The sequence below is a fragment of the Sceloporus occidentalis genome, unplaced genomic scaffold, assembly GCF_023333645.1.
Source record: "Sceloporus occidentalis isolate IW3139 unplaced genomic scaffold, rSceOcc1.0.p SCAF_6, whole genome shotgun sequence".
NCBI lineage: Eukaryota > Metazoa > Chordata > Lepidosauria > Squamata > Phrynosomatidae > Sceloporus > Sceloporus occidentalis.
In genome coordinates, this window is record NW_028316986.1 from 104,747,325 (window position 1) to 104,768,324 (window position 21,000).

The window sequence follows — 21,000 nt, forward strand, 5'->3', positions numbered from 1 at the left end:
TTAGGGCCTCATGTAGTGGTTTGAGTGTTGGACTAGGACACTGGAAGGCTACCGTTCGAATCCTCACTTGGCTGTGGAAATCTACTGGATGATCTTGGGCAAGTCACCCCCCTCTGAACAAATTCTGCCAAGAAAAGAGCATGATATGTTAGCATTTGGACTGTCCTGTCAGAAGTGACTTGAAGGCACAGAACAGCAACAACAGTAAAGTATTGAAGAATGATGTCTTCCTGTTAAAATTTATTTAAAAAAACAATGGCATGGAGCAGCAAAATACAGCTGCTTGAAGAATCTTCAAAGTGCCAATTATTTTGATTTGGGAATCCTCCAAACAACAGGCACTGGTCTATATGTGATGGCTATTGAGTCAGTACTATGGTACTGGTACTGTGTTGAGCCACTGCCATTTGGAAATCATTGCTTGTGAAAGCATATGCTACTACATCTTCACTGAGATGAAGCTATTTGAATGTAACATGGATAGTTCTTTGTGGGTTTTTCTGGCTATGTGGCCATGTTCTAGTAGAGTTTATTCCTGACGTTTTACTGGCATCTTCAGAGAATGCTGACCTGGAAGAGAGTGGTGTGTGTGTGTGTGTGTGTGTGTGTGTATACACACACACACACATACATATACATACTGTGTGATCCTGGGTAAGGAGGAGTGATTCCCATGTTAATCTGTGTTCTGTTGTTGATGGCCTCCTCAGGGTAGGAGGATATGCAAAAGATGATTAGTCTGCTAATTGGTGATCATTGTCTGCTGGGAAACCCCTGACCCTGGGAGATTTCTCATTTGCATTTGTTGTCTTCATCTTGCTGCTTTTCAGGACTGGTAGCCACCCCTTGTTTACTTTAAGGGTTTCCTCTTTCCTGTTGAAATTGTCCAGGTGTTTGTGGATTTCAATGGCCTCCCTGTGCATCCTGACATGGTAGTGGTTGGCATGGTCCAGAATTTCAGTGTTTTCAAACAATATTTTTTGCCCAGGATGGTTTGTGGCATGTTCAGCTACTGCTGATTTTTCTGGCTGGCCCAGTCTGCAGTGTCTCTCGTGTTCCTTGATTCTTGTTTGCACACTGCGTTTGGTGGTCCCTATGGAGACTTGTCCACAGCTGCATGATATACAGTAAACTCCCTATGGCTGTGAGAGGGTCTCTCCTGTCCTTCCCTGAGTGCAGCATTTCCTGGATTTCCTTGTTCGGTTTGTAAACCATTTGGAGGTTGTGCATCTTCACCACTTTGCCTGTTCTGTCTGTGACTCATTTGACATATGGTAGAAATACACAGATTAACATGGGAATCACTCCTCCTTACCCAGGATCACACAGTATGTATGTATGTATGTATGTATACATACATACATACATACATACATAACTGTCCCCAAAGAAGAGATACAAGGACTCCCTGAAACAACATCCCAGGCTTGGCCAAATTGATCACCAACAATGGTCTGCCCTGGCCTCACATCGGGAGGCATGGAGACGCACTATCCACGATGCTGCACCCTTTTTCGAAAACTCATGCCGAACAAGTCTCAAAGAGAAACGACAACGCAGAAAGAACCACAACCTGGAAACATCACCCAAGGAGACTTTCCGCTCTGCTTTCTGCAACCGGACCTGTTTGTCCCGGATTGGCCTTTTTAGTCACCAACGCGCTTGTACAAAGCGTAGGATGTATCCTTCCTGAATCTTCGTTCGCAAAGCAAAGCCAGACACACACACACACACACACACACTCTCTCTCTCTCTCTCTCTCTTCCAGGTCAGCATTCTCTGAAGATGTCAGCCACAGATTCTGGCGAAATGTCAGGAATAAACTCTTTGAGAACATGGCCACATAGCCTGAAAAACCCACAAAAAACTATGGATCCCGGCCATGAAAGCCTTCGACTTCACATTGTAACATGGATAATTTCTATGATAGCTGTTTCCATTTGTATCTCAGATGTTATTTCCAGATACTTCCTGTGGTTGAGAAAGTGGGTATTAAGAAAGTGGGAACCTTTGTTTGGTTTATTACCAAGTATAGGAACATGGATTGATTACATTTGGGGGGAAAAGGGGCTAAAAAAAGTCTACTCATTTTCTGAGGTGTGAAACTTGAGTTACTTAAATGTTGTGGTTTCACCTTTAGTAAACACTGTTTAGCTGTACAGCTGTGCCCTTCCCTTTTATGTTGTTAGAGTCAATACAGATTTTTGCTGTGCAACAGGTTGCGAGTTTCAAGAACTCTGTCCCCATGACATTTTCTCTTTTTACTTGGAAAGCAATGCTGTGCATTTCCGCTTAGGTGTTCGGTCCATTGAGTTTAGTGGGAGACCAAGCTGTTCAAATATACACAGGCAGCTATAAGCCTCAACATGCTTACCTTGAAAGATATAGTACCTTGCTGAGTAAAGTAGTTATTTATTTACAGTATTTGTACCCCACCCATCAGCCAAAAAGACTCCCAGAGCAGCTTCCAAATGGTTAATTTGACAATTCCCTGCCCTCAGGCTTACAATCAAAATAATAAGTAATCCACAAGGAAAGGGGACAGCAGATACAGCCTACTTTTCTTTCCTTCTGAGGCCAGAGCAAGGGCAGTTGGAATGGAGGGAGGGCTGGTCATCAAAGTTTACTTGTGAATAATAATAATAATAATAAATTTTATTCTTTCCCGCCTCTCTTCAAGGTGGGATACAGCATATTAAAATACAAAGCACAATAAAAAACACAAGCAGTCAAGTATTGGGCTGTACTATAATATTTTACATACTTGTGAAAAGTGTTATATCTCCTGGAGTAGCATTTGGAAGATTGTTTTCCCATCTGCATTTAAGTAACAAAAACCATTAGGGTATTCACTTTGCTTGACCAATTTAAGCTTTCTCTCTTATCAGTCTTACGCAGGTCTAAAACTCACTGCAGAAATAACCCGGTTTGAGACTGCTTTAACTGCCCCGGCTCAATGCTAGGGAATCCTGGGAACTGTAATTTGTGAATCATTTAGTTTTCTCTGTCAGAGAGCTCTGGTGCCATAATAAACTACAATTCCCAGGATTCCCTAGCACCGAGCAAGGGCAGTTAAGGCGGTCTTAAACCTGATTATTTCTGCAGTGCGGATGCAGCCATAGTCAAGATCCTCTGTATTAAGTAAAAGTATTAAATATACTACTAGAAATTAACTTTGCTTGCTTGATCAATTTGAGTTTTCTCTCTTGTGAGTCCTAAAGTACACACACACACACACACACACAGAATCCTGTATGTTAAGAAGTAGTACTAGAAGCCCTGGTGGCGCAGTGGTTAAATGCCTGTACTGCAGCCATTCACTCAAAACCACAAGGTTGCAGTTCAAGACCAGCAAAAGGGCCCAAGCTCGACTCAGGCTTGCATCCTTCCGAGGAGGGAGCTAAAATGAGTACCCAGACTGTTGGGGGCAAATTAGTTTACTTGCTAATTAGCTTACTTGCTGTTCACCGCTATGATCTTTGGAATAGCGGTATATAAATAAAACAAATTATTATTAATTAGAAATATCAAGAAACACAATTACTATTTTGCCTCTTGTGCAGGAAATTCTCACTTAGCACCAATTATAAATATATATATATATATAATGATAATAACATAAATAATAATATATAATAAACATTATTATTATTATCCCGCCCCTCTGCACAATGCAATCAGAGTGGCTTATAATATTAAAATATACATTGCATAACATAACCCCTAGTCCCACCCTCCCTTAAAATTTTTATTTATTTATTTATTTATTTATTTATTTATTTATTTATTTATTTATATCCCACTCTTTTCCCAGGACTGGGACTCAGAGCGGCTTCACAGCAATTGTTTTAATTGTATTTTTTGTTTGTTTGTTTGTTTTTTAAAAATAAATAGAGAAATGACATGCATTAAACAGAATGATTAAACTAGTCCAACATTCCTGCCTGTTCTTATAGTGATTCCTTAAATGCCTGTTTGAACAGGTAGGCCTTCACCTGCCGTCGGAAAGCCATCAAGGAGGGAGCCGTTCTTATCTCCCTGGGCAGGGAGTTCCAGAGTCTAGGGGCAGCCACTGAGAAGGCCCTCTCTCGTGTCCCCACCAAACGTGTTTTGTGAAGGTGTTGGGATGGAGAGAAGGGCTTCTCCAGAGGATCTCAGAGTCCGGGCAGGTTCATACCAGGAGAAACGGTCTGCCAAATAATGTGGACCTGAGCCATGTAGGGCTTTGTAGGATATAACCAGTACCTTGAATTGTGCCCGGGAATGAACTGGCAGCCAATGAAGCTGTTTCAACAGTTAAATACAATAAAATACAGTTAAACCAATTACGATTAAAACATTTTTAAACAATAGCAATAAATGGTCAATAAACGGTAACTGTAGCCAATCAGAGGTCAACTAGTTGGGTCTTCTTTTTGGTGGCCGGGTATCTATCCAGGAAAGGTCTGCCAGAAGAGATCTGTCTTAACAGCTGTTTAAACTGGTAAAATGACAGATCTCATCTGGCAGGCCGTTCCATAATCTGGGAGCGATGGCTGAAAGGGTCCTCTGGGAGCCTGATGTATGGATAACTTTTCACCTCTACACTAAATGGCAATAACTCCATCCCTTTTCTGTAAGGAGAGGGAAGAGCATCACAGGTCTCCTGCCTTTGTTAATATTAAGGTTCAACTGGATGACAACTCCTGTTGTCTTTAGAGTAAGTGGAGACTCTAAATATATGAAGATATATTTTATAATATAGATATATTCTAGATATGAATTTCATGTGATGTTTTGTTGTTGGCGTGTGCCTTCAAGTTGTTTCTGACTCACAGCAACCTCCAGGCAAGCTTAGCACATGGTTCTGTTGGCAAGATTTGTGCAGAGAGGGCTTGCTTATTGTCTCCTTCTGAGCTGAGAGAGTGTGCCTTGCCCAAGGTCACCCAGTGTTAGAATCCTTGGATTCTATCAGAAATAAACAGATATGAGAGAGGTTGGAGATAATGGAATGGGAAAAATAATAGTAGTGGGCTGAGAATATTTAGTTTAGTTATAGACGGGATAGGCTTAAGGGGAGGGCAGATAACTGATACTTCGTTATTAGTTGTAAGAGGCCTGGAGTGCCAGTACAGCCATATGTGGTGTTAGAAACTGTTAGTTAAGTATTAAAAAGGGGGAGCGAGGGGGATTTTGCAGATGGAGAAGGAGGGAGAGGAGTGTTAGGGGTGGAGTTGCTGGGGATTTTATGTATTGTAATTGCTGGAGATGGACAATCTCAGTTTAGAAACTGAATGAGTCACAAGTGCCGTTTTGGAAATCTTCAATAAAGTGCTGTTTGATCTACATCAAACCTGACTGATTGATTGATTGATTGATTGATCCAAGAGCTGTCTGACCGTTCTGACACCCAGTGGGTTTCCATGGCTGGGACTTTGAACCTTGGTCTTCAGAGTCATAGTCAGATATCCAAACCATGCCACACTGTCTCTTGTGATGCTATGACTCATTTATGAATGCCTTGTGTTTATTATTTTATTTATTTCTTTCATTTTTATGCTTCCCGAAGTGGGACCCAAAGCGGCGGCTCCCAGAAAGCCACTTACAAATCTGAATAGTTTGACTTCATAATAAGTTGAGACATTTCTTAATCTGTTGAGTTTAAGGCTAAAGAAAATAGATAATGTTTGGTTTATGTTATGATAGAGATATGGCACACACATAACGTGTTTTGTGTTTATCTGGATTTTATAATGGGAAGCAAAGCTTGATTCAGTCAAGTCAGAATCAAAGGAAGTAAGACGGAGTCTCTATGATAAATAGAAAGATGAAAAATTATGAGGTATTTAATGTTTATTACAGATTACAGAAATCAGGAAAGGAAGTTCTAACAGATGTGGATGGATGATTATCTGTTTGTTTTGTGAATTTGTTTTGTGTAGTTTTTGTTGGTATGCTTGATTTTGATTCTAATTTTTTTATTGTAACGGATTTTCTAGATCCATTTCAAACCAGATTTAGGCCGGGCTATGGAGTTGGTCAATGATTTCCGTCTGGGCATCAACAGGGGAAGTGTGACCCTGTTGGTGCTCTTGGACCTCTCAGCAGCCTTCGATACCATTGACCATGGTATCCTTCTGGAACGCCTGAGGGAGCTGGGAATCGGAGGCACTGCATTGTAGTGGTTCCAGTCCTACCTCTTGGGCAGGTTCGAGATGGTGTCACTTGGGGACAGTTGTTCGACCAAGAGGGAGCTTAGGTCAGGCATCCCTCAAGGTGCGATTCTGCCTCCAATGCTGTTCAACATTTACATGAAGCCACTGGATGAGATCATCCGGAGACATGGGGCAGGGTGTTATCAGTACACTGATGACACCCAAATATGTTTCTCTATGTCTCAGACTTATTCAGTGACCAAGGATGGCATCTCTCCTCTAAATGACTGTCTTAACGCGGTAATGGACTGGATGAGGGAAAACCAACTCAAATTGAATCCAGGTAAGATGGAGGTACTTGTAATAGGGACCCCCAATCTGGGAATGGAGTTATGCCAGCCAGTTCTGGATGGGTTCACACTTTCCCTGAAGGACTATGTTCGCAGTCTAGGGGTGCTCCTGGAGTTGTCCCTTCATCTGACGGCTCAGGTGGATGCGACTGTCAGGAGCACTTGCTGTCAGCTTCAACTGATACGCCAACTGCACCCCTTCCTGGAACGGGGAGACCTTGAAACATTGGTACATGCTCTGGTAACCTCTTGGCTCAACTTTTGTAATGCATTCTACATGGGGCTACCCTTGTGTCAAGTTTGGAAGCTTCAGCTGGTACAGAATATGGCAGCCAGGTTGGTTATCGGCACACCTAGATATGCTCATGTTACACCAGTTGTAAAATCCCTTCACTGGCTGCCTCTTAGCTTCCGGGCAAGATACAAGGTGTAGGTTTTAACCTTTAAAGCCCTCCATGGCTTGGGTCCTGACTTCTTGCAGAAGCGCCTTCTTCCGTATAATCCTCCCCGCACTCTTCCTACCCTTGGGAAGAATCTGCTCCAGCCTAAGAGGACTGGACTTACTGCAGTGTCCCAGAGATCCTTTCCATCAGCTGCTCCCAGGCTCTGGAAGGGCCTGCCAGATGAGATCCATCAGATTACCACCCTGGAAACCTTTAAGGAGGCTATTAAGACGGATCTCTTCTGGCAGGCCTTTCCAGACTAGAGCACCCTTGCTGACCTGCCTCCCCCCATTTCCCCTTTCATCTTCCATCTTTATGTACCCTACCCGGACTCCGCTTGAAATTTTTATCACATTTTAATGTATTGTATATTAATGTTTTAACTTTTCCCCCCAGTTTAATCTCTTTTTAGGACTTGGTTATGTTTTTATGTGAGAGGGAGGGTGGGAATTTTGGAATTTTTAATGTATCTCTTTTAATTGTACTGTATTTTACTGCTGTAATCCGCTTGGATTCCCTGAGATTAAGCGGAAGATAAATAAATATTATTATTATTATTATTATTAATTTTATAAGACCACTAAAAGCTTTTTAAAAAACCTTGAAAAGTAAAAGGGCTAAAGGTCTCATTACAACTACTACAGTTCCCAGAAACCCATAGCACTGAGGTATGGCAGTTAAAGCGGTGTGAAAGTGGGTTAATTTTGCAGTGCGGATGGAGGCAGAACAGTGTTTAAGAGCTCTGACTGCGCAGTAACAGGCGAACCAGAATGCGGAGGCGGGGCCAGGAATGGAGTGGAGGGGGGTCACGTGACCAGCATTATTCACAATCTGAGGGGAAGGGGGAAGGGCGGGAAACAAGCCTAGTTGCTTTACGCTTTGGGCGCGTGAGCGAGCGCGCGACAAACGGCCAAGAAGAGACTCAGCCAACTGCTCTCTCTTTCAGAACGTTCGGGGCTGAACGTTCCACCTCCCCCCCCGTTCTTCATTGATTGACAAACAGATTGACGTTTCGCTTTCTTCGCTTTAGCCTCCTTATTGGTTAAGAGGGGCGAAGAGGCGGGATGGGTTTGGGCCAATGGCGTAAAGCGAAAGAGTGGGGAGGCGGGGCTTCGACTTGAATGACAGCTCGGGAGATAAACAAGCTCCAGCGCGAGGGCAACTCCATCAACCCAGCCAGGCTGTTTCTCTGCTTTCAAACCGTTGGATGTGTGTGTGGCTCAAAAGGAATTAAAAACAACCCCCTCCCCCCAAAAACCCCCATCCGGGATCCGCTTTTCGCCACCATTTCCCTTTCCTCCCGATTCTCCCGCTGCAAAAAACGTGAAGAGTCAGCAACTTCCCACCCACTCAAGGGATTATATTAACCCGGTAACACGCATGCGCGAAGAGGCTGCCTCGTCGCGAGGGTCGCCGGGAGTGGTAGTCCCCGATCCCCTTCGTCTTCTTTACGCGGCTATCTCTCCCTGCTCTCTCCGAGACTACCACTCCCAAGATCCCTTGCGGCCGAGTAACTGGGGGAAGCCCTGGTTGAAAGCGGGTGGCGGCGACATATATACACATACACACGACATATATACATACATACATAGAAAAAAGAAAAAAAAATCCAAAACAAGGAAATGGTGCCCAGCGCGTCGGCGTCGGCAGCATCGGCCTCGTGCCCCTGAGGCACGCGCGCTTGGGGCTCCCTCCTCTCCCCTCGCCCCCCTCCTTCCATGGGTGAGAGAGACATGGACTACGAGTTCAAATCCAAGCTGGCGGCCGAGCGCGAGCGGGTGGAGGACCTCTTCGAGTACGAGGGCTGCAAAGTCGGCAGAGGCACCTACGGGCACGTCTACAAAGCCCGGCGCAAGGACGGGTAAGAGGAAGAGACGCTTGGCAGATGGAGGATGCATCCACACTGGACAGATAACCCGGTTTGGCAGCGCTTTAACTCTTTTTTTCTGGCTCTTTGCTACGGAATTCTGGGAGTTGGAGTTTGTTGTGGGCCCAGAGCGGAGCTCTGCTCCGCTCTGGGCCCCACAACAAACTCCAACTCCCAGAATTCCGTAGCAAAGAGCCAGACAGTTAACGCGCTGCCAAACCAGGTTATTATAGTTAGTTATAGCCTCGCAGAACTACAGTTCCCAGAATGCCCTAGCAGGGCTCAGACTGGAGTTATTTCTGCAGCGTGTGTCGAGCGAAAGGGGGGAGAAAAGTATGTAGATGCCCAAACTGTGCCCTTTAAAGGATTTTGGACTACATCTCCCAGAATCCCACGCTATTAGCCAACATGGCTGAGGCTTCTGGGAGCTGAAGTCCAAAACCTCTTAGAGGGCACAGTTTGGGGACCACTCCTGAACCCTTTATATTATAACAGTGGTCCCCAAACTGTGCTCTGTAAAGGATTTTGGACTTCGTCTCCCATAATCCCAGGCCATTGGCCGACATAGCTGAGGCTTCTGGGAGTTGAAGTCCAAAAAAGTATGGGGACCACTGGAGCAGCTGCGCCTTCACTGCCTTACTTTAAAAGCAAGTCCCTGCAGAAAAAGAAAGGAAGGAGGACTCCTAGGGGCTGAAGAGGCCCCCAAGTAAGGGCCGCCCAGAAAGCCCTCCTTGTGTGGGAGATGGCCATTGAGCCTCTGTTTAGGAACCACAGCCGCCCTCTCGGAGCGCTTTCCTCTGCAGGCGAAGTGATGGCGGCAGTGGCGCAGGTGCCGCTTGAACTTTGGAGGAGGCTGAGGGCCTTTTATTCCCCAGAGGAGCCCCTCCTCCTCCTCCTCCTCCTCCTCCTCCTCCCGGCGGCTGAGGGCTCCTCCTTCCCAATGGCATCCTTAGGCTTGGTGTCACCATCTCTCCATTGACCTCCTCCCATTTCACACCATAACACCAGTGGTCCCCAAACTGGGGACTTCATCTCCCAGAGTCCCAGGCTATTGGCCAACATGGCTGAGGCTTCTGGGAGCTGTAGTTCAAAATCTCTCATTAAAGAGCACGGTTTTGGACCACTGCAGCATACTTAGGCGTGCTTCTTTTTCTTTTGCGCTCGCGTTCCTCGTCAGTCATCGTTTTCCAATATCTCCCACCGAATGTCACGCTGATAAGTTCTGACGTAAAACAAACGGCAAAAGTTAAAATTGTACCTTCAAAATGACAATATTGCGTGCACAACCTGAATGTGTTTACAGATACATGGTGAAGGTGTGGTTGTAAAATGTGATGTTTTTAAAAGTAAATTTCAAAAAAGAATTTTAAAATTCTCAAAATTAAAGAAAATTAGGTTACATCTTTAAAATTTGAAATTGTGATTTTAAAAAAAATTCTGGGGCCTCTCCTTTCTGCACCCACTGAACTTGACCCCACTCCCACCATCTCTTAAAGCATTTTAAAGGGAAGCAGGTGAATGCCACAGCCCATTTCTGTCACAAGGTAGGTATTTGAAGAGCAGTATTGTCACCCCCCCCCCTTTTTGGATGTCACTTGATGGGGTCCGCATCCCCCTAGTGATGCCACTGGTCCTGCCCCCTCGGTTCTCTCCCCTTTTCTACATCAGGGCTCCCTAAAGTCAGGTCTGATGGGTCAAATGTGTTGTTGGTGGTGGTTGTGGTTGTTGTGTGCATTCAATTCTTTTCTGACTTACAGCGTTTTTTAAAAACAAGTAAGTCTGTCTATCGCTTTTGCTACTAGTTGTAAAAATATCAACCAAGACGCTCATTTCAGAGTATATTTTGGAGACGTAAAGACACAACACGCATGACTATCCCAAAGAGAGATACAGGGTTGTGGTAAAAATCTGGACACTCTTCTCAAAAGAATATTTTGAAGACACAGCACATGTGACAGTCTCAAAAGGAGATAACAGGATTGTGGTTGTTGTATGCCATCAAGCCATTTTAAACACATAAGGACATAACATACATGACAATCTTAAAAAGAGATATAGGACTGGGGGTTGTTGTGTGCTTTCAAGCTGTTTTAAAATCTTGCGTCCAAAACACACTGCGGAAATAATACAGTTTGAGACTGCTTTAGCTGCCCAGGCTCAATGCTAGGGAATTCTGGAAACTGTAATTTTGTGAGACATTTAACCTTTTCTGTCAGAAAGAGCTCTGGTGCCACAATAAACTACAATTCACAGTATATAGAGAGATCTTATAGCACCTTTGAGACTAACTGAAAGAAAGAAGTGGGCAGTATGAGCTTTCCTAGACTTAAGTCTACTTCCTCAGATGCATTTGGTGAAGAAGTAGAAAGTAGACTTAAGTCTAGGAAAGCTCAAGCTGTCCATTACTTTCTTTCAGTTAGTCTCAAACATGCTACAAGATCTTTCTATATACTGATTGTGCAGACTAACATGGCTATATCTTTGAATCCTACAGTTCCTAGGATTCCCTAGCACTGAGCTAAGTCAGTTGAAACGGTCTCAAATTGAGTCATTTCTTCAGTGTATTTTGGACTATAAGGACACAACACACAGGACAGTCTCAAAAAGATACAGGGTTGTGGTTATGCCTTCATTCCCCACCTAAGCTGTTTTTGTTTTTTTTAACAAATCAGTCTGTGTATCTCTTGCTTCTAGTTGTAAAAATATCAGTCACATTCTCACACACTAATGGCTTACATAGCTCTGTCTCTGGATTCTCTACTCTAAAACATGCACCTGAGGAAGTAGGCTCAAGTCTACAAAAGCGCATGCTACCAACTTCTTTCTTTAATAATAATAATAATAATAATAATACTGTTTATTTATAGCCCGCTTTTCCAAAAAATGATCAAAGCGGGGTACAGCATAAATGTAAGCAATATACAATATAAAAACATACAATATAAAAACATCATAAAAACATCCCAGTAAAAAGCACAATAAAATTCACAAGAATAAACCAAAGAAACAAACTAGCTGGATAAACAACTGTATAACGGGGGAGAATAACAAATGCCAAGTCACATGGGGGAATGCTTGTTGGAAGAGATAGGCCTTTAGTTTCTTCCTGAACAGGTCAAGGGAGGTGACAGAGCGGAGCTCGTCGGGAAGGGAGTTCCAGGTCTGCGGGGCGGAAACAGAAAATGCCCTTTGGGAAGACAAGGTGTATCTCGTCTTGGGAACCCTTAAGAATTGCTTCCCGACCGATCTGAGAGTGCGGGGCGGATTATATGGGGAGAGGCGGTCCTCCAAGTACCCTGGGCCCAAGCCATTTAGGGCTTTATAGGTGATAACCAACACCTTGTATTGTGCCCGGAAGCGGACAGGCAGCTAATGAAGATCTTGCAGGATCGGTGTTATGTGGCTAGTCCTGGAACATCTAGTGACCAACCTAGCTGCCATGTTCTGTACTAGTTGAAGCTTCCGGGTTTGGTACAAGAGTTGCCCCATGTAGAGCGCATTACAGAAATCCAACCGAGAGGTTACCAGAGCATGTACCACCGTTTCAAGGTCGCCCCGGCCTAGGTAGGGTCGCAGCTGGCATATCAGCCGAAGCTGGTAACAGGTGCTCCTGACCGTCACATCCACTTGAGACATCAGGTAGAGCGATGAGTCTAGAAGCACCCCCAGGCTTTGAACTGAGTCCTTCAAGGGGAGCGTGACCCCGTTCAGGACAGGTGGAGAAATTTCCTTTCCCGGGCCAGGAGAACCTATTACGAGTACTTCCATTTTCTCTGGATTCAGACTGAATCTGTTCTCCCTCATCCAGCCCATTACCTACTCCAAGCAGGCATTTAGAAGAGAGATGCCATCCCTAGTCACTTTCCCTTAGTCTCAAAGATGCTACAAGATCCTTTTGCATACCCTCATTTCAGAATATATTTTTAAGGACACAAAGACACAGCACACATGACATCTCAAAAAGAGATAAAGGGTTGTGGTTGTTGTGTGCCTTCAAGTCATTTCCCACTTATGGTGACTCTAAGGCGAACTATCATGGGTTTTTCCTGGCAAGGTTTGTTCAGTGGAGGTTTGCCATGGCCATCCTCTGAGGCTGAGAAAGTGTGACTTGCCCAAAGTCAACCAGGGGGGTTTCATAGCTGAGTGGGGATTCGAACTCTGGTCTCCAGAATCAGAGTCCAACACTCAAACCACTACAGATGTTGAGATTTAGTCTCACAAAATTCAGATTTGTGGCTGACTTTTTATCACTTTCTTCCAAGATGGTGTTCAAAAATACTTGCTTGAGTTAATCTGTTCTTGCTACTTGTCCTACAAGTATTTCTGGTATGATACAGATATTATCGGTTTAGATAATAATAGTCTGTAGTCTTTTACTGGGTAGGTGAATGCTTGGATACAGAGAAGTTTCTGATTCCGGGGGGGATGATTTGACTCGATAGTGGTTCATGACTGCACAGGGTCTAAAATTATTTAATGATACTATTATGTATGTGGGCCAACATGATGTAATGGTTTGGGTTAGGATATTGGGAGACCAGGGTTCACATCTCTGCTCGGCCATGGAAATCTACAGATTGATTTTGGGAAATTGACACTCTCTCAGCCTCAGAGGATTGCAATAGTAGAACTCCCCTGAAGTCACACTCTCTCAGCCTCAGAGGATGGCAATGGTAGACCTCCCCTGCAGAAGTCTGCCAAGAAAAACCCATGGTAGGTTTGCCTTAGAGTTGCCATAAGTTGGAAAAGACTTGAAGACATACAACAACAACAATTCTGTAGTACCTTTTGAGATTGTTGTGTGTACTGTTCTTTTTTGTTTTTAAAATATGCTACAAAATGAGACTGCAGATTGATATTTTTACAGCTAGATGCAATAGATACAGAAATTTACTTGCAAAATCTGTTAACTGTTAACTATTATACTGACCTGGCAAAGGCACCCTAACTCTTTAGGTTTCCCACAAATGCTTATTTGAGGTGAATTATTTTGAACACAAGAGAATTGGCTTCTGAATAATTATGCATAAAATTGGACACAACATCTCACTGACTTTAGGAATCCTTTATTTTCAACATTTGGTAACATTTCAATATAAATTCCAGGTTTACTATAACAAAAACACATTCTAATGGTAAGTTAATAAATCAACGCAGTGTTTCTAAAAGAAAACACTTTCTAGCCACACTTCTTTCTTCATAGTGTCATCTGTGTAGATAAATGTAATCTTACAGTTGAACAGTACTTGGATTTTCAGTTATGATACTTGACAATATTAGGGCTCTTAAAAACAAAAACTTTGAATAGAGATCATACAGTAGGCATAGTTTATTTGGACTTGAAAGAACCGTTTGACAAAGTCCTCACTGAAGACTTGGGAGCACAATTAGAATTCATGTGATTAGAGGATATGTCTTATTGATTGGTAACAGGTTAAAACACAGGAAGCATAGACTCTGAACACATGGATAGTTATTGCAATGGAGAGATGTAAACAGTGGGATCCCACAAGAATCTGCATTAAGGATTTTCTATGTCAAGGGACACTGAAGAGATCCATAGGAAAGTTCTTCCAGGTGTGGAGTTTGCAATTAAAATGGCAGATATTATTCAATGTTAGGCGTGAGGGGAAAGGATTTGATAGAGGTACATGAAAGTATGCTTGTGGACAAAATGGATAGGGAGACCCCCCCCCCCTTTCCTACCTCATAATATTAAAACCCAGAGTTATCTTGTGAAGCTGAGAACTAGGAGAAACTCCAGGCAGATTAAAGGAAGTACTTCTTTATATAGCACAGGTTAGACTGTGAAAATTTCTCCTAGAAGATACAGTGATGGTTGCCAAGAGGATAAGCCAAAATCATCATTGATAATGCCAGAATGGTTGGTGATACGTTGCATCCATTGTTGGAGGCAGTATGCATAGAAAGCACAATCAGGAGGGTGCTTTTGCACATGGTCTGGTTGTGGCTTTCCTATGGCATCTGCTTGGCCACTATGAGAAAAAAGTGGATGGGTACCTTGTCATCCTGATGTTGTTGGACTGCACTTCCTTTCCTCTCCGATGGGCTGTGCTGTGCTGATTGGAGTTGCTGTTCAACCATATCTGGTAAGACACAATTGTATAACCCTTTGTTCTGATCTAGCCCAGTTCCTAGCTTCTTAGGATATATTTAAGACAATCTTTGTCAATCAACTATTATCAACAGAGCAGTTGTGGTCTTTCTTTTCCACAGAACTAGGAGAACATAATACATTTCTAAAGTTTTAATTAGAAAGTTGTCATTTTTGCTCATTTTGCACATGGTATACAGATTACAGAAGTCAGTATTTCTCTGTAAAGTTTTTTTAAAAGTGTAGGGTACACACTGTCCTACCTGTCTTAGTGTAAATCTGTCTGTTAGATCTTTAAAGCAACAGATGAGCCTTGCAGAAGATGTTCAACCATGGAAGAAAGTGTGCTGCAACATTAACACATTGCCTCCTTTCCCACTTTTGATGGGCGAGGAAAGTGGAGCATTGCTTTTTCTAGACACAGAAGAACCATAGTGGTAAGGAAGTTGGTGTGAAAGAAAAGGTCTGTAAGAGTGGAGCAGGGAAAGCCACAGGACAGACTGCACTGGAGAGGTGGAAGGTAGATTGATAAAGTACTGGGAGAAAGGTGGAATAAAGATTAAATAAATAAAAACAAAGTAATTTTCACCATCTATTTTAAATGTACTTATTTGGAGTATTGTTCACACACACACACGTGTGTGTGTGTGTGTTGTTTGCCTTTAAGTTGTTGTTGTTGTTATTATATTTATTTGTATCCTGCTCTTTTCCCAGAACTGGGACTCAGAGCGGCTTCACAATATTAAAAAACAATTCAATTAAAAACAGAGAAAAGAGATACGTTAAAATAATTAAATTATTACAGTGTTGAAATAGATAGCTATTAAAGGAATAAAATGCATTTTAAAAGATAAAACTGTATAAAACAATTTAAATTAAACAACATCCCAGGCTGTTTACAACTATTCTGTTTTAAAAACCTGTCTAAATAGGTCTTAGCCTGCCATCAGAAGGCCAAGAAGGAAGGAGCCATTCTGATCAGAAGTTGTTTCCCATTTCTGGTGACCCTAAGGTGATGCTATCATAGAGTTTTCTTAGCAGATTTCTTCAGAGGGGGTTTGCCATGGCCATCCTCTGAGGCTGAGAGTGTGACTTGCCCAGGGTCACCCAGTGGGTTTTCGTGGCTGAGTGAGGACTCAAACCGTGTTCTCCAGGGTCATAGTCCAATACACAACACTGCCTCTCATTGTTCATTTAGGGAAACTGTAGCCAGGCAGGGGAGGAGGAAGTCAGGGTTGGTCGGGCAGAACAGGGAAATGGGGGACAGGAGGACCCAGAGAAGTTGGAAGGAAGAGGGTTTCCACCCAAAGGGTGGAATACAAAAGGTGAGAGACAGGTGGACGAGAGGAGGGGCGGCGAACGCGGAAGACTGGGACACATGGAGGTGGTTGCGGCAGGAAAAAGTGTAGTCACCAGAAGTCCAGGAAGGGTAGGCTGCCCAGTGACCCTGAAGGAGAAACATAATGTGTTAAGGGTAGGACCCCGTGTTGAGGTAATATTACCAAACCCAAAAAGAGAGGGAGACTTTAGATATCCTGAGGAGGGGAACTGGTGGAAGCAGTCAAAGGAGACCCTGGAAAGTGAATGGTGGGATCCCCAAAGTGACCAGTGGGAGCAGTGCACAGGACCGGAGTTGAAGGAAAAAGCAGAACGAGCGTATGTCAGGGAGTCGTCCGGAGACGGCAAACACAGACCAGTAAATAATTGAGGGATAGGCCTGAACATTTGGAGTACCTTTGGTGATGCAACCGAGGACTAGGGATGGGCAAGTGTTTGGAAGCTGTAATAGTTTCAGTTAAAGTAAAGTTTGGTGCATTCAAGAACGGTTAGTGTGTTTCTTTTGGGGCCGAAAGCTTGAACAGTTGCACGTGGACCGAAACCATGTCCCAGGGAGTCAATGTCCTGCCCACAGAAACCAAAACATTCTAAAAAAATTCATTTGAAGGCTGTTGGTCAGTGTGCTAAACTACCTCTGAAGGGTTACTAGTTTGTACCTGCAGTTTCTTCATAAATCCATAGATCTGTAATGGCATGGGTTTTTTAAAATGAAATATCTGTTCTGCTACTGGCTGTGGTAAATAATTATGCTTAAAAAGAAAACCATTTAATTTCAGGAAGTTAAAAACAATGTTTTTGCAGAGAGAAAGAGCAAGATATGCTGTCAGTTGACATTACTGAAAGATTTTGCAATAAGCTTATTGTAGAATTTATTTTATTTGAAAATCTTATATTATCCTGTTTTCCAGAGAGGAAAGTCAAGCAGTGAACAGGCAAAATCTACAATATTTAAAAGAATAGCTTCTAATCCCTTACTCATATTTGTTGTTGTTGTGAGCTTTCAAGTCATTTCCAATTTATGACATCCTAAAGTGAACCTATCCTGGAGTTTGCCTTCCCCTGAAACTGAAAGCATGTGACTTGCTCAAGGCTACCAAGTGGGTTTCATGGCCAAGCCAGCAATGGGACCCTGGCCTCCAGAGTTGTAGTTCAACACTTAAATCACTACGCCACCCCTTGCTGTCTTAAAAATGCAATACTTAACAAGAAGCAGTTAACAGCAAGAGATAAAGTATCAGCCAGTGTTGTTAAAAGATGTATTCATACAGTGATCATCCCCGATGACTGAAAGGAAAAAATACAGTTGACCCTCCATTTTTTGGGGGGGATTTGTTCCTGACCCCCTCCCCCCAGGCAAAAAAATGGAGGCTCGCTCATATTCAAGCCTCAATAGTGGAGGTCACCCCTCCATGGATATTCGAGGGTGCGGATCTCAGATCCACGAGTTAAGAGGGGCAACCGTACAAACAATATTAGATCAGTTGTAGAGAAGCTTGCTCAAATGAGTATTTAGAGGCTGTTGTTATAACTGGTGTATGTGTCATACCTGATCATTTGTTTGAGGTATTTCACATGGTGATGTTCTAGTAAATGATTATTGGTTTTCTTGGTTGATTACAATATTAAAGATATCAAGATCGTTTGTAAATTAGATTTCACAGGTATTTTCAGGACTCTGCAATAGAAAAAAATGATTTTGCACAGTGGACAGTGAAGGCAGTAAGTTCTTTGATTTTTTTTGACAGTTTTAATGGAATAGTATATTCAGTTTTGGTGAAATAGCTTCATTTGGTTTTTATATCACAGTTTCAATTTTTAAATGTATTTACCAAGAACTCTAAAATATTCCTGAAAACGTGAGACAATTCAGTACATTTATTAGTTTATTAAAATATTTATTAAAGCTGTATCTAAATAGGGTGAGACCCGGTTATTATTTGTAAAGGAGACTACCAGGGTATACAAGGGATTTTCAGTTAGCATTGATGGTACTGGGCTAGATGAAGCTACAGTCTGATTCAGTATAAGGCATCTTATAATACTTGTTCCTTTTACAACTCTGATATGTAGTCGTGTCTACTAAAAACCTGTAATAATTCAATTTGGAACAGAGAGTCTCTCTCCATTACAGTCTCTCCAGGTTGTGAATCTCGTTTGAGATAATAATGGGGGTTTGCCTTTTCCTCTGATATTGTACTTGCTTGTTCTCAGTTTTGTCCTTGAGAGATTTCATGAACTTCTTTACCAGTAAAAGCACAAGGTATGCAAGCAGGCCTCTTTTGCTTCCTTGATACTAATTACTTTCTCTTCTTGAGGGTTTAGCAGACGAGCTGGTAATAAAAAGGATCAGGCTTCCTCCATAGTTCTTTTCTGCACTTTCCAGGAAGGAGAAAAAAAAATCCTGCCCTTTTCAGATTTCAGGAAAAATGTTGGATTTTTAATCAGATCAAGGGGAGTTTACCAGCCATTACTGAAAGCACTTTTTTCTACCCCCTTGGTATTAATCCCTCCCACACAGACAATCATGAGGAAGTTGCTTTCAGATGACCGTAGAGATTGCAAAGGGATATGCCTTTGTAAGTACATTGTTCCATATGAAAGGGTTTTATCTTTGAAATCTCTGTTATATGGGCTTGTTGAATGATACTACCAGTCCTTAGGAATTGGTGTGAATAGGAGCAAGAGATTAGGTTTAATCCCATAGGGAAGATGTTAATAATACAGAGGCATTTGCCCATTACCAGTATTCTTTCTAGTCAGGAATAAGTAGAACCAATAAGGTTTCAATAAATGCTTTCAACAGATTTGGCTGCCTGGAAAAACAACGACTATGAGTTTAATTTTAGGGTAGACCTAGGATAGTACTTATAAATTTCTTTGAACAACATATGTAGATTTAATTTTGTAGGAGATAAATTACTGGAATATTCAGTTTTTGCAGAACTAGTTTAAGGGATGGATTGAAAACTATTTCATGGAGGCAATGAAAACTGAGTGGAATCCTGTGGCAATTAGGAATGCGTAACCTAGGGTTACATACTGGTCACTGTTCATGGTCCCTATGTAGTCTCTAGTTTAGGGGCTACATAGGAACTGTGAAAGTTCCCCAGTCTCTACTTGCCATGAAGCAGCCACTGCAATTGACGGAGGTCTGTTTCCCTGTCAGTCAGGAGGCAGCTGACTTGATATCTCCTCCCTTCTTCACGTAAATTATCTCCAGCATGAGGAGGAATTGCTAAAGGAGTCCTGTGTCTGTCTGTCACACCAGAGATTGTCACAGAAAGGAGTGGGACTGTCAGCTGCTTCAAACAGACATCCACAAATCTGCTCGAAGCCACCCCTGAAAAATTTCAGAGTGGTAAACAACAGTGGAAAATTTTAAGTTGCTAAAACCAGCGAAAATTGGCTGAGTATGGAAGAGACTTGTGGTTTGATTTTTAGCTGTTTGTCACCAATTTTCAGAGGTGAATGAAATACAATTTTGCCCGAATCATTTCTGGTTTGCCGTCATTGCTTTTTGTATACATACATTTCATTGTATTTGAGTTATGATACATAGATTACTATATGCAGTTTTTAGATACTTCATTTAAATATTTTTGGAAAGAGACTCCCCCCCCCCCCCCCCCAAACTCTGATTCTTGGGGCTAGGAGAAGAATGTTGCTCATATCTGAATAGAAAAATCTGTGACAAAGTTTTTATTGTGGGAATGTTTTTCATGGGTTCTAGGAGTGTTGCCAGCTAAAACTCCATAGAAACCTACCAGTGATGCATATTTATAGTTTGCCAGTCACCATGGTATCAAGGTATGGCTACAGCTAAAATCCCTGCTAGCCATTCAGATAAAATGTTTCAATATCCTTCTTAATCTTCTACAGACAAGCTTTGTGTGGAGTGGGAAGTGAGGTTTCATCTGCCTTCTATCTTAAAAGGGTGAATGCACATAGTACTTGGCACATTTTCATAATTTGGTACCTATTGATTGACTTCTTATATTTTAAAGATAGAATAAATAGTGAAACAAATCATTTTATATCACACTGTTACTTATGAAACACTTTGTGCCATTTAAGCTGTCTCCAAACTAGAAAAAGATTGCGTTCTGAACTGTTAACTTTTATTGGATAGTTAGAAAAACATTCTTGATATTTTAAGTAGTATTCCCCTTCTATTAAGTGGTGGCATAGCCAGTTGTATTTCTTTTTGTTATGTTCCATTTCTTTAGTAGTTAGTCTTAGATCTTATTCACCAGTGAAATTAACCACATTGAAAGAATATACAGGCTTTTCATTCCTGCAGAGTGGTATTTAAATGCACTTGAACTATGTGCTGCTCAGTACCCTTGTAATATTGGCATGCCATCATTCATGGTTTGCTGAGAATGATGTTGACATCCTAACATTGCACTGAATGGACAGACACATGTAGTAACTAATTCAAATGTGAGGAAGTAGACATGGGAATCTTGCCCACGTCAAGGGTTTCTGTGTGTCATACATCCTACATGAATTAACTTTTGTAGGAGACTGAATACGTAAATGCTGCATTAAAAACCAGGAACTAACTTTAAAATTGGTGTTGGAATTGATGAGTGTATCATCAGATCAATGGACTGCTTGTAGTTTTATGATTCTGAAATCCTATTGGTTGTATTTATTAAATACACTTTTTATTGTTGAGCCAACTTCCCATATTTAATCTTGGTGTCTTTCTAGGCTGCTGAGACAACCAGTGAAATTTGATCTCCCTCAG

General features: G+C 42.2%; 1 protein-coding gene across 4 annotated transcripts in view; it reads left to right on the top strand.

Moving 5' to 3' along the window:
- Positions 1-21,000, top strand: part of CDK19 (cyclin dependent kinase 19) — a 140,794-nt gene that overhangs the window by 1,227 nt on the left and 118,567 nt on the right. For 2 of the 4 annotated variants that reach the window (XM_089530567.1, XM_089530568.1), the window contains exon 1: positions 8,338-8,788. The exons of 1 other annotated variant lie outside the window; for it this stretch is intronic. In XM_089530567.1, the coding sequence (XP_089386693.1) occupies positions 8,646-8,788 (143 nt within the window). In that variant the 5' untranslated portion in view covers positions 8,338-8,645. Of the gene's footprint in view, positions 1-8,336; positions 8,789-21,000 lie in introns of those variants that run through there. One more of the 4 variants, XM_089530569.1, reaches the window with a different exon arrangement.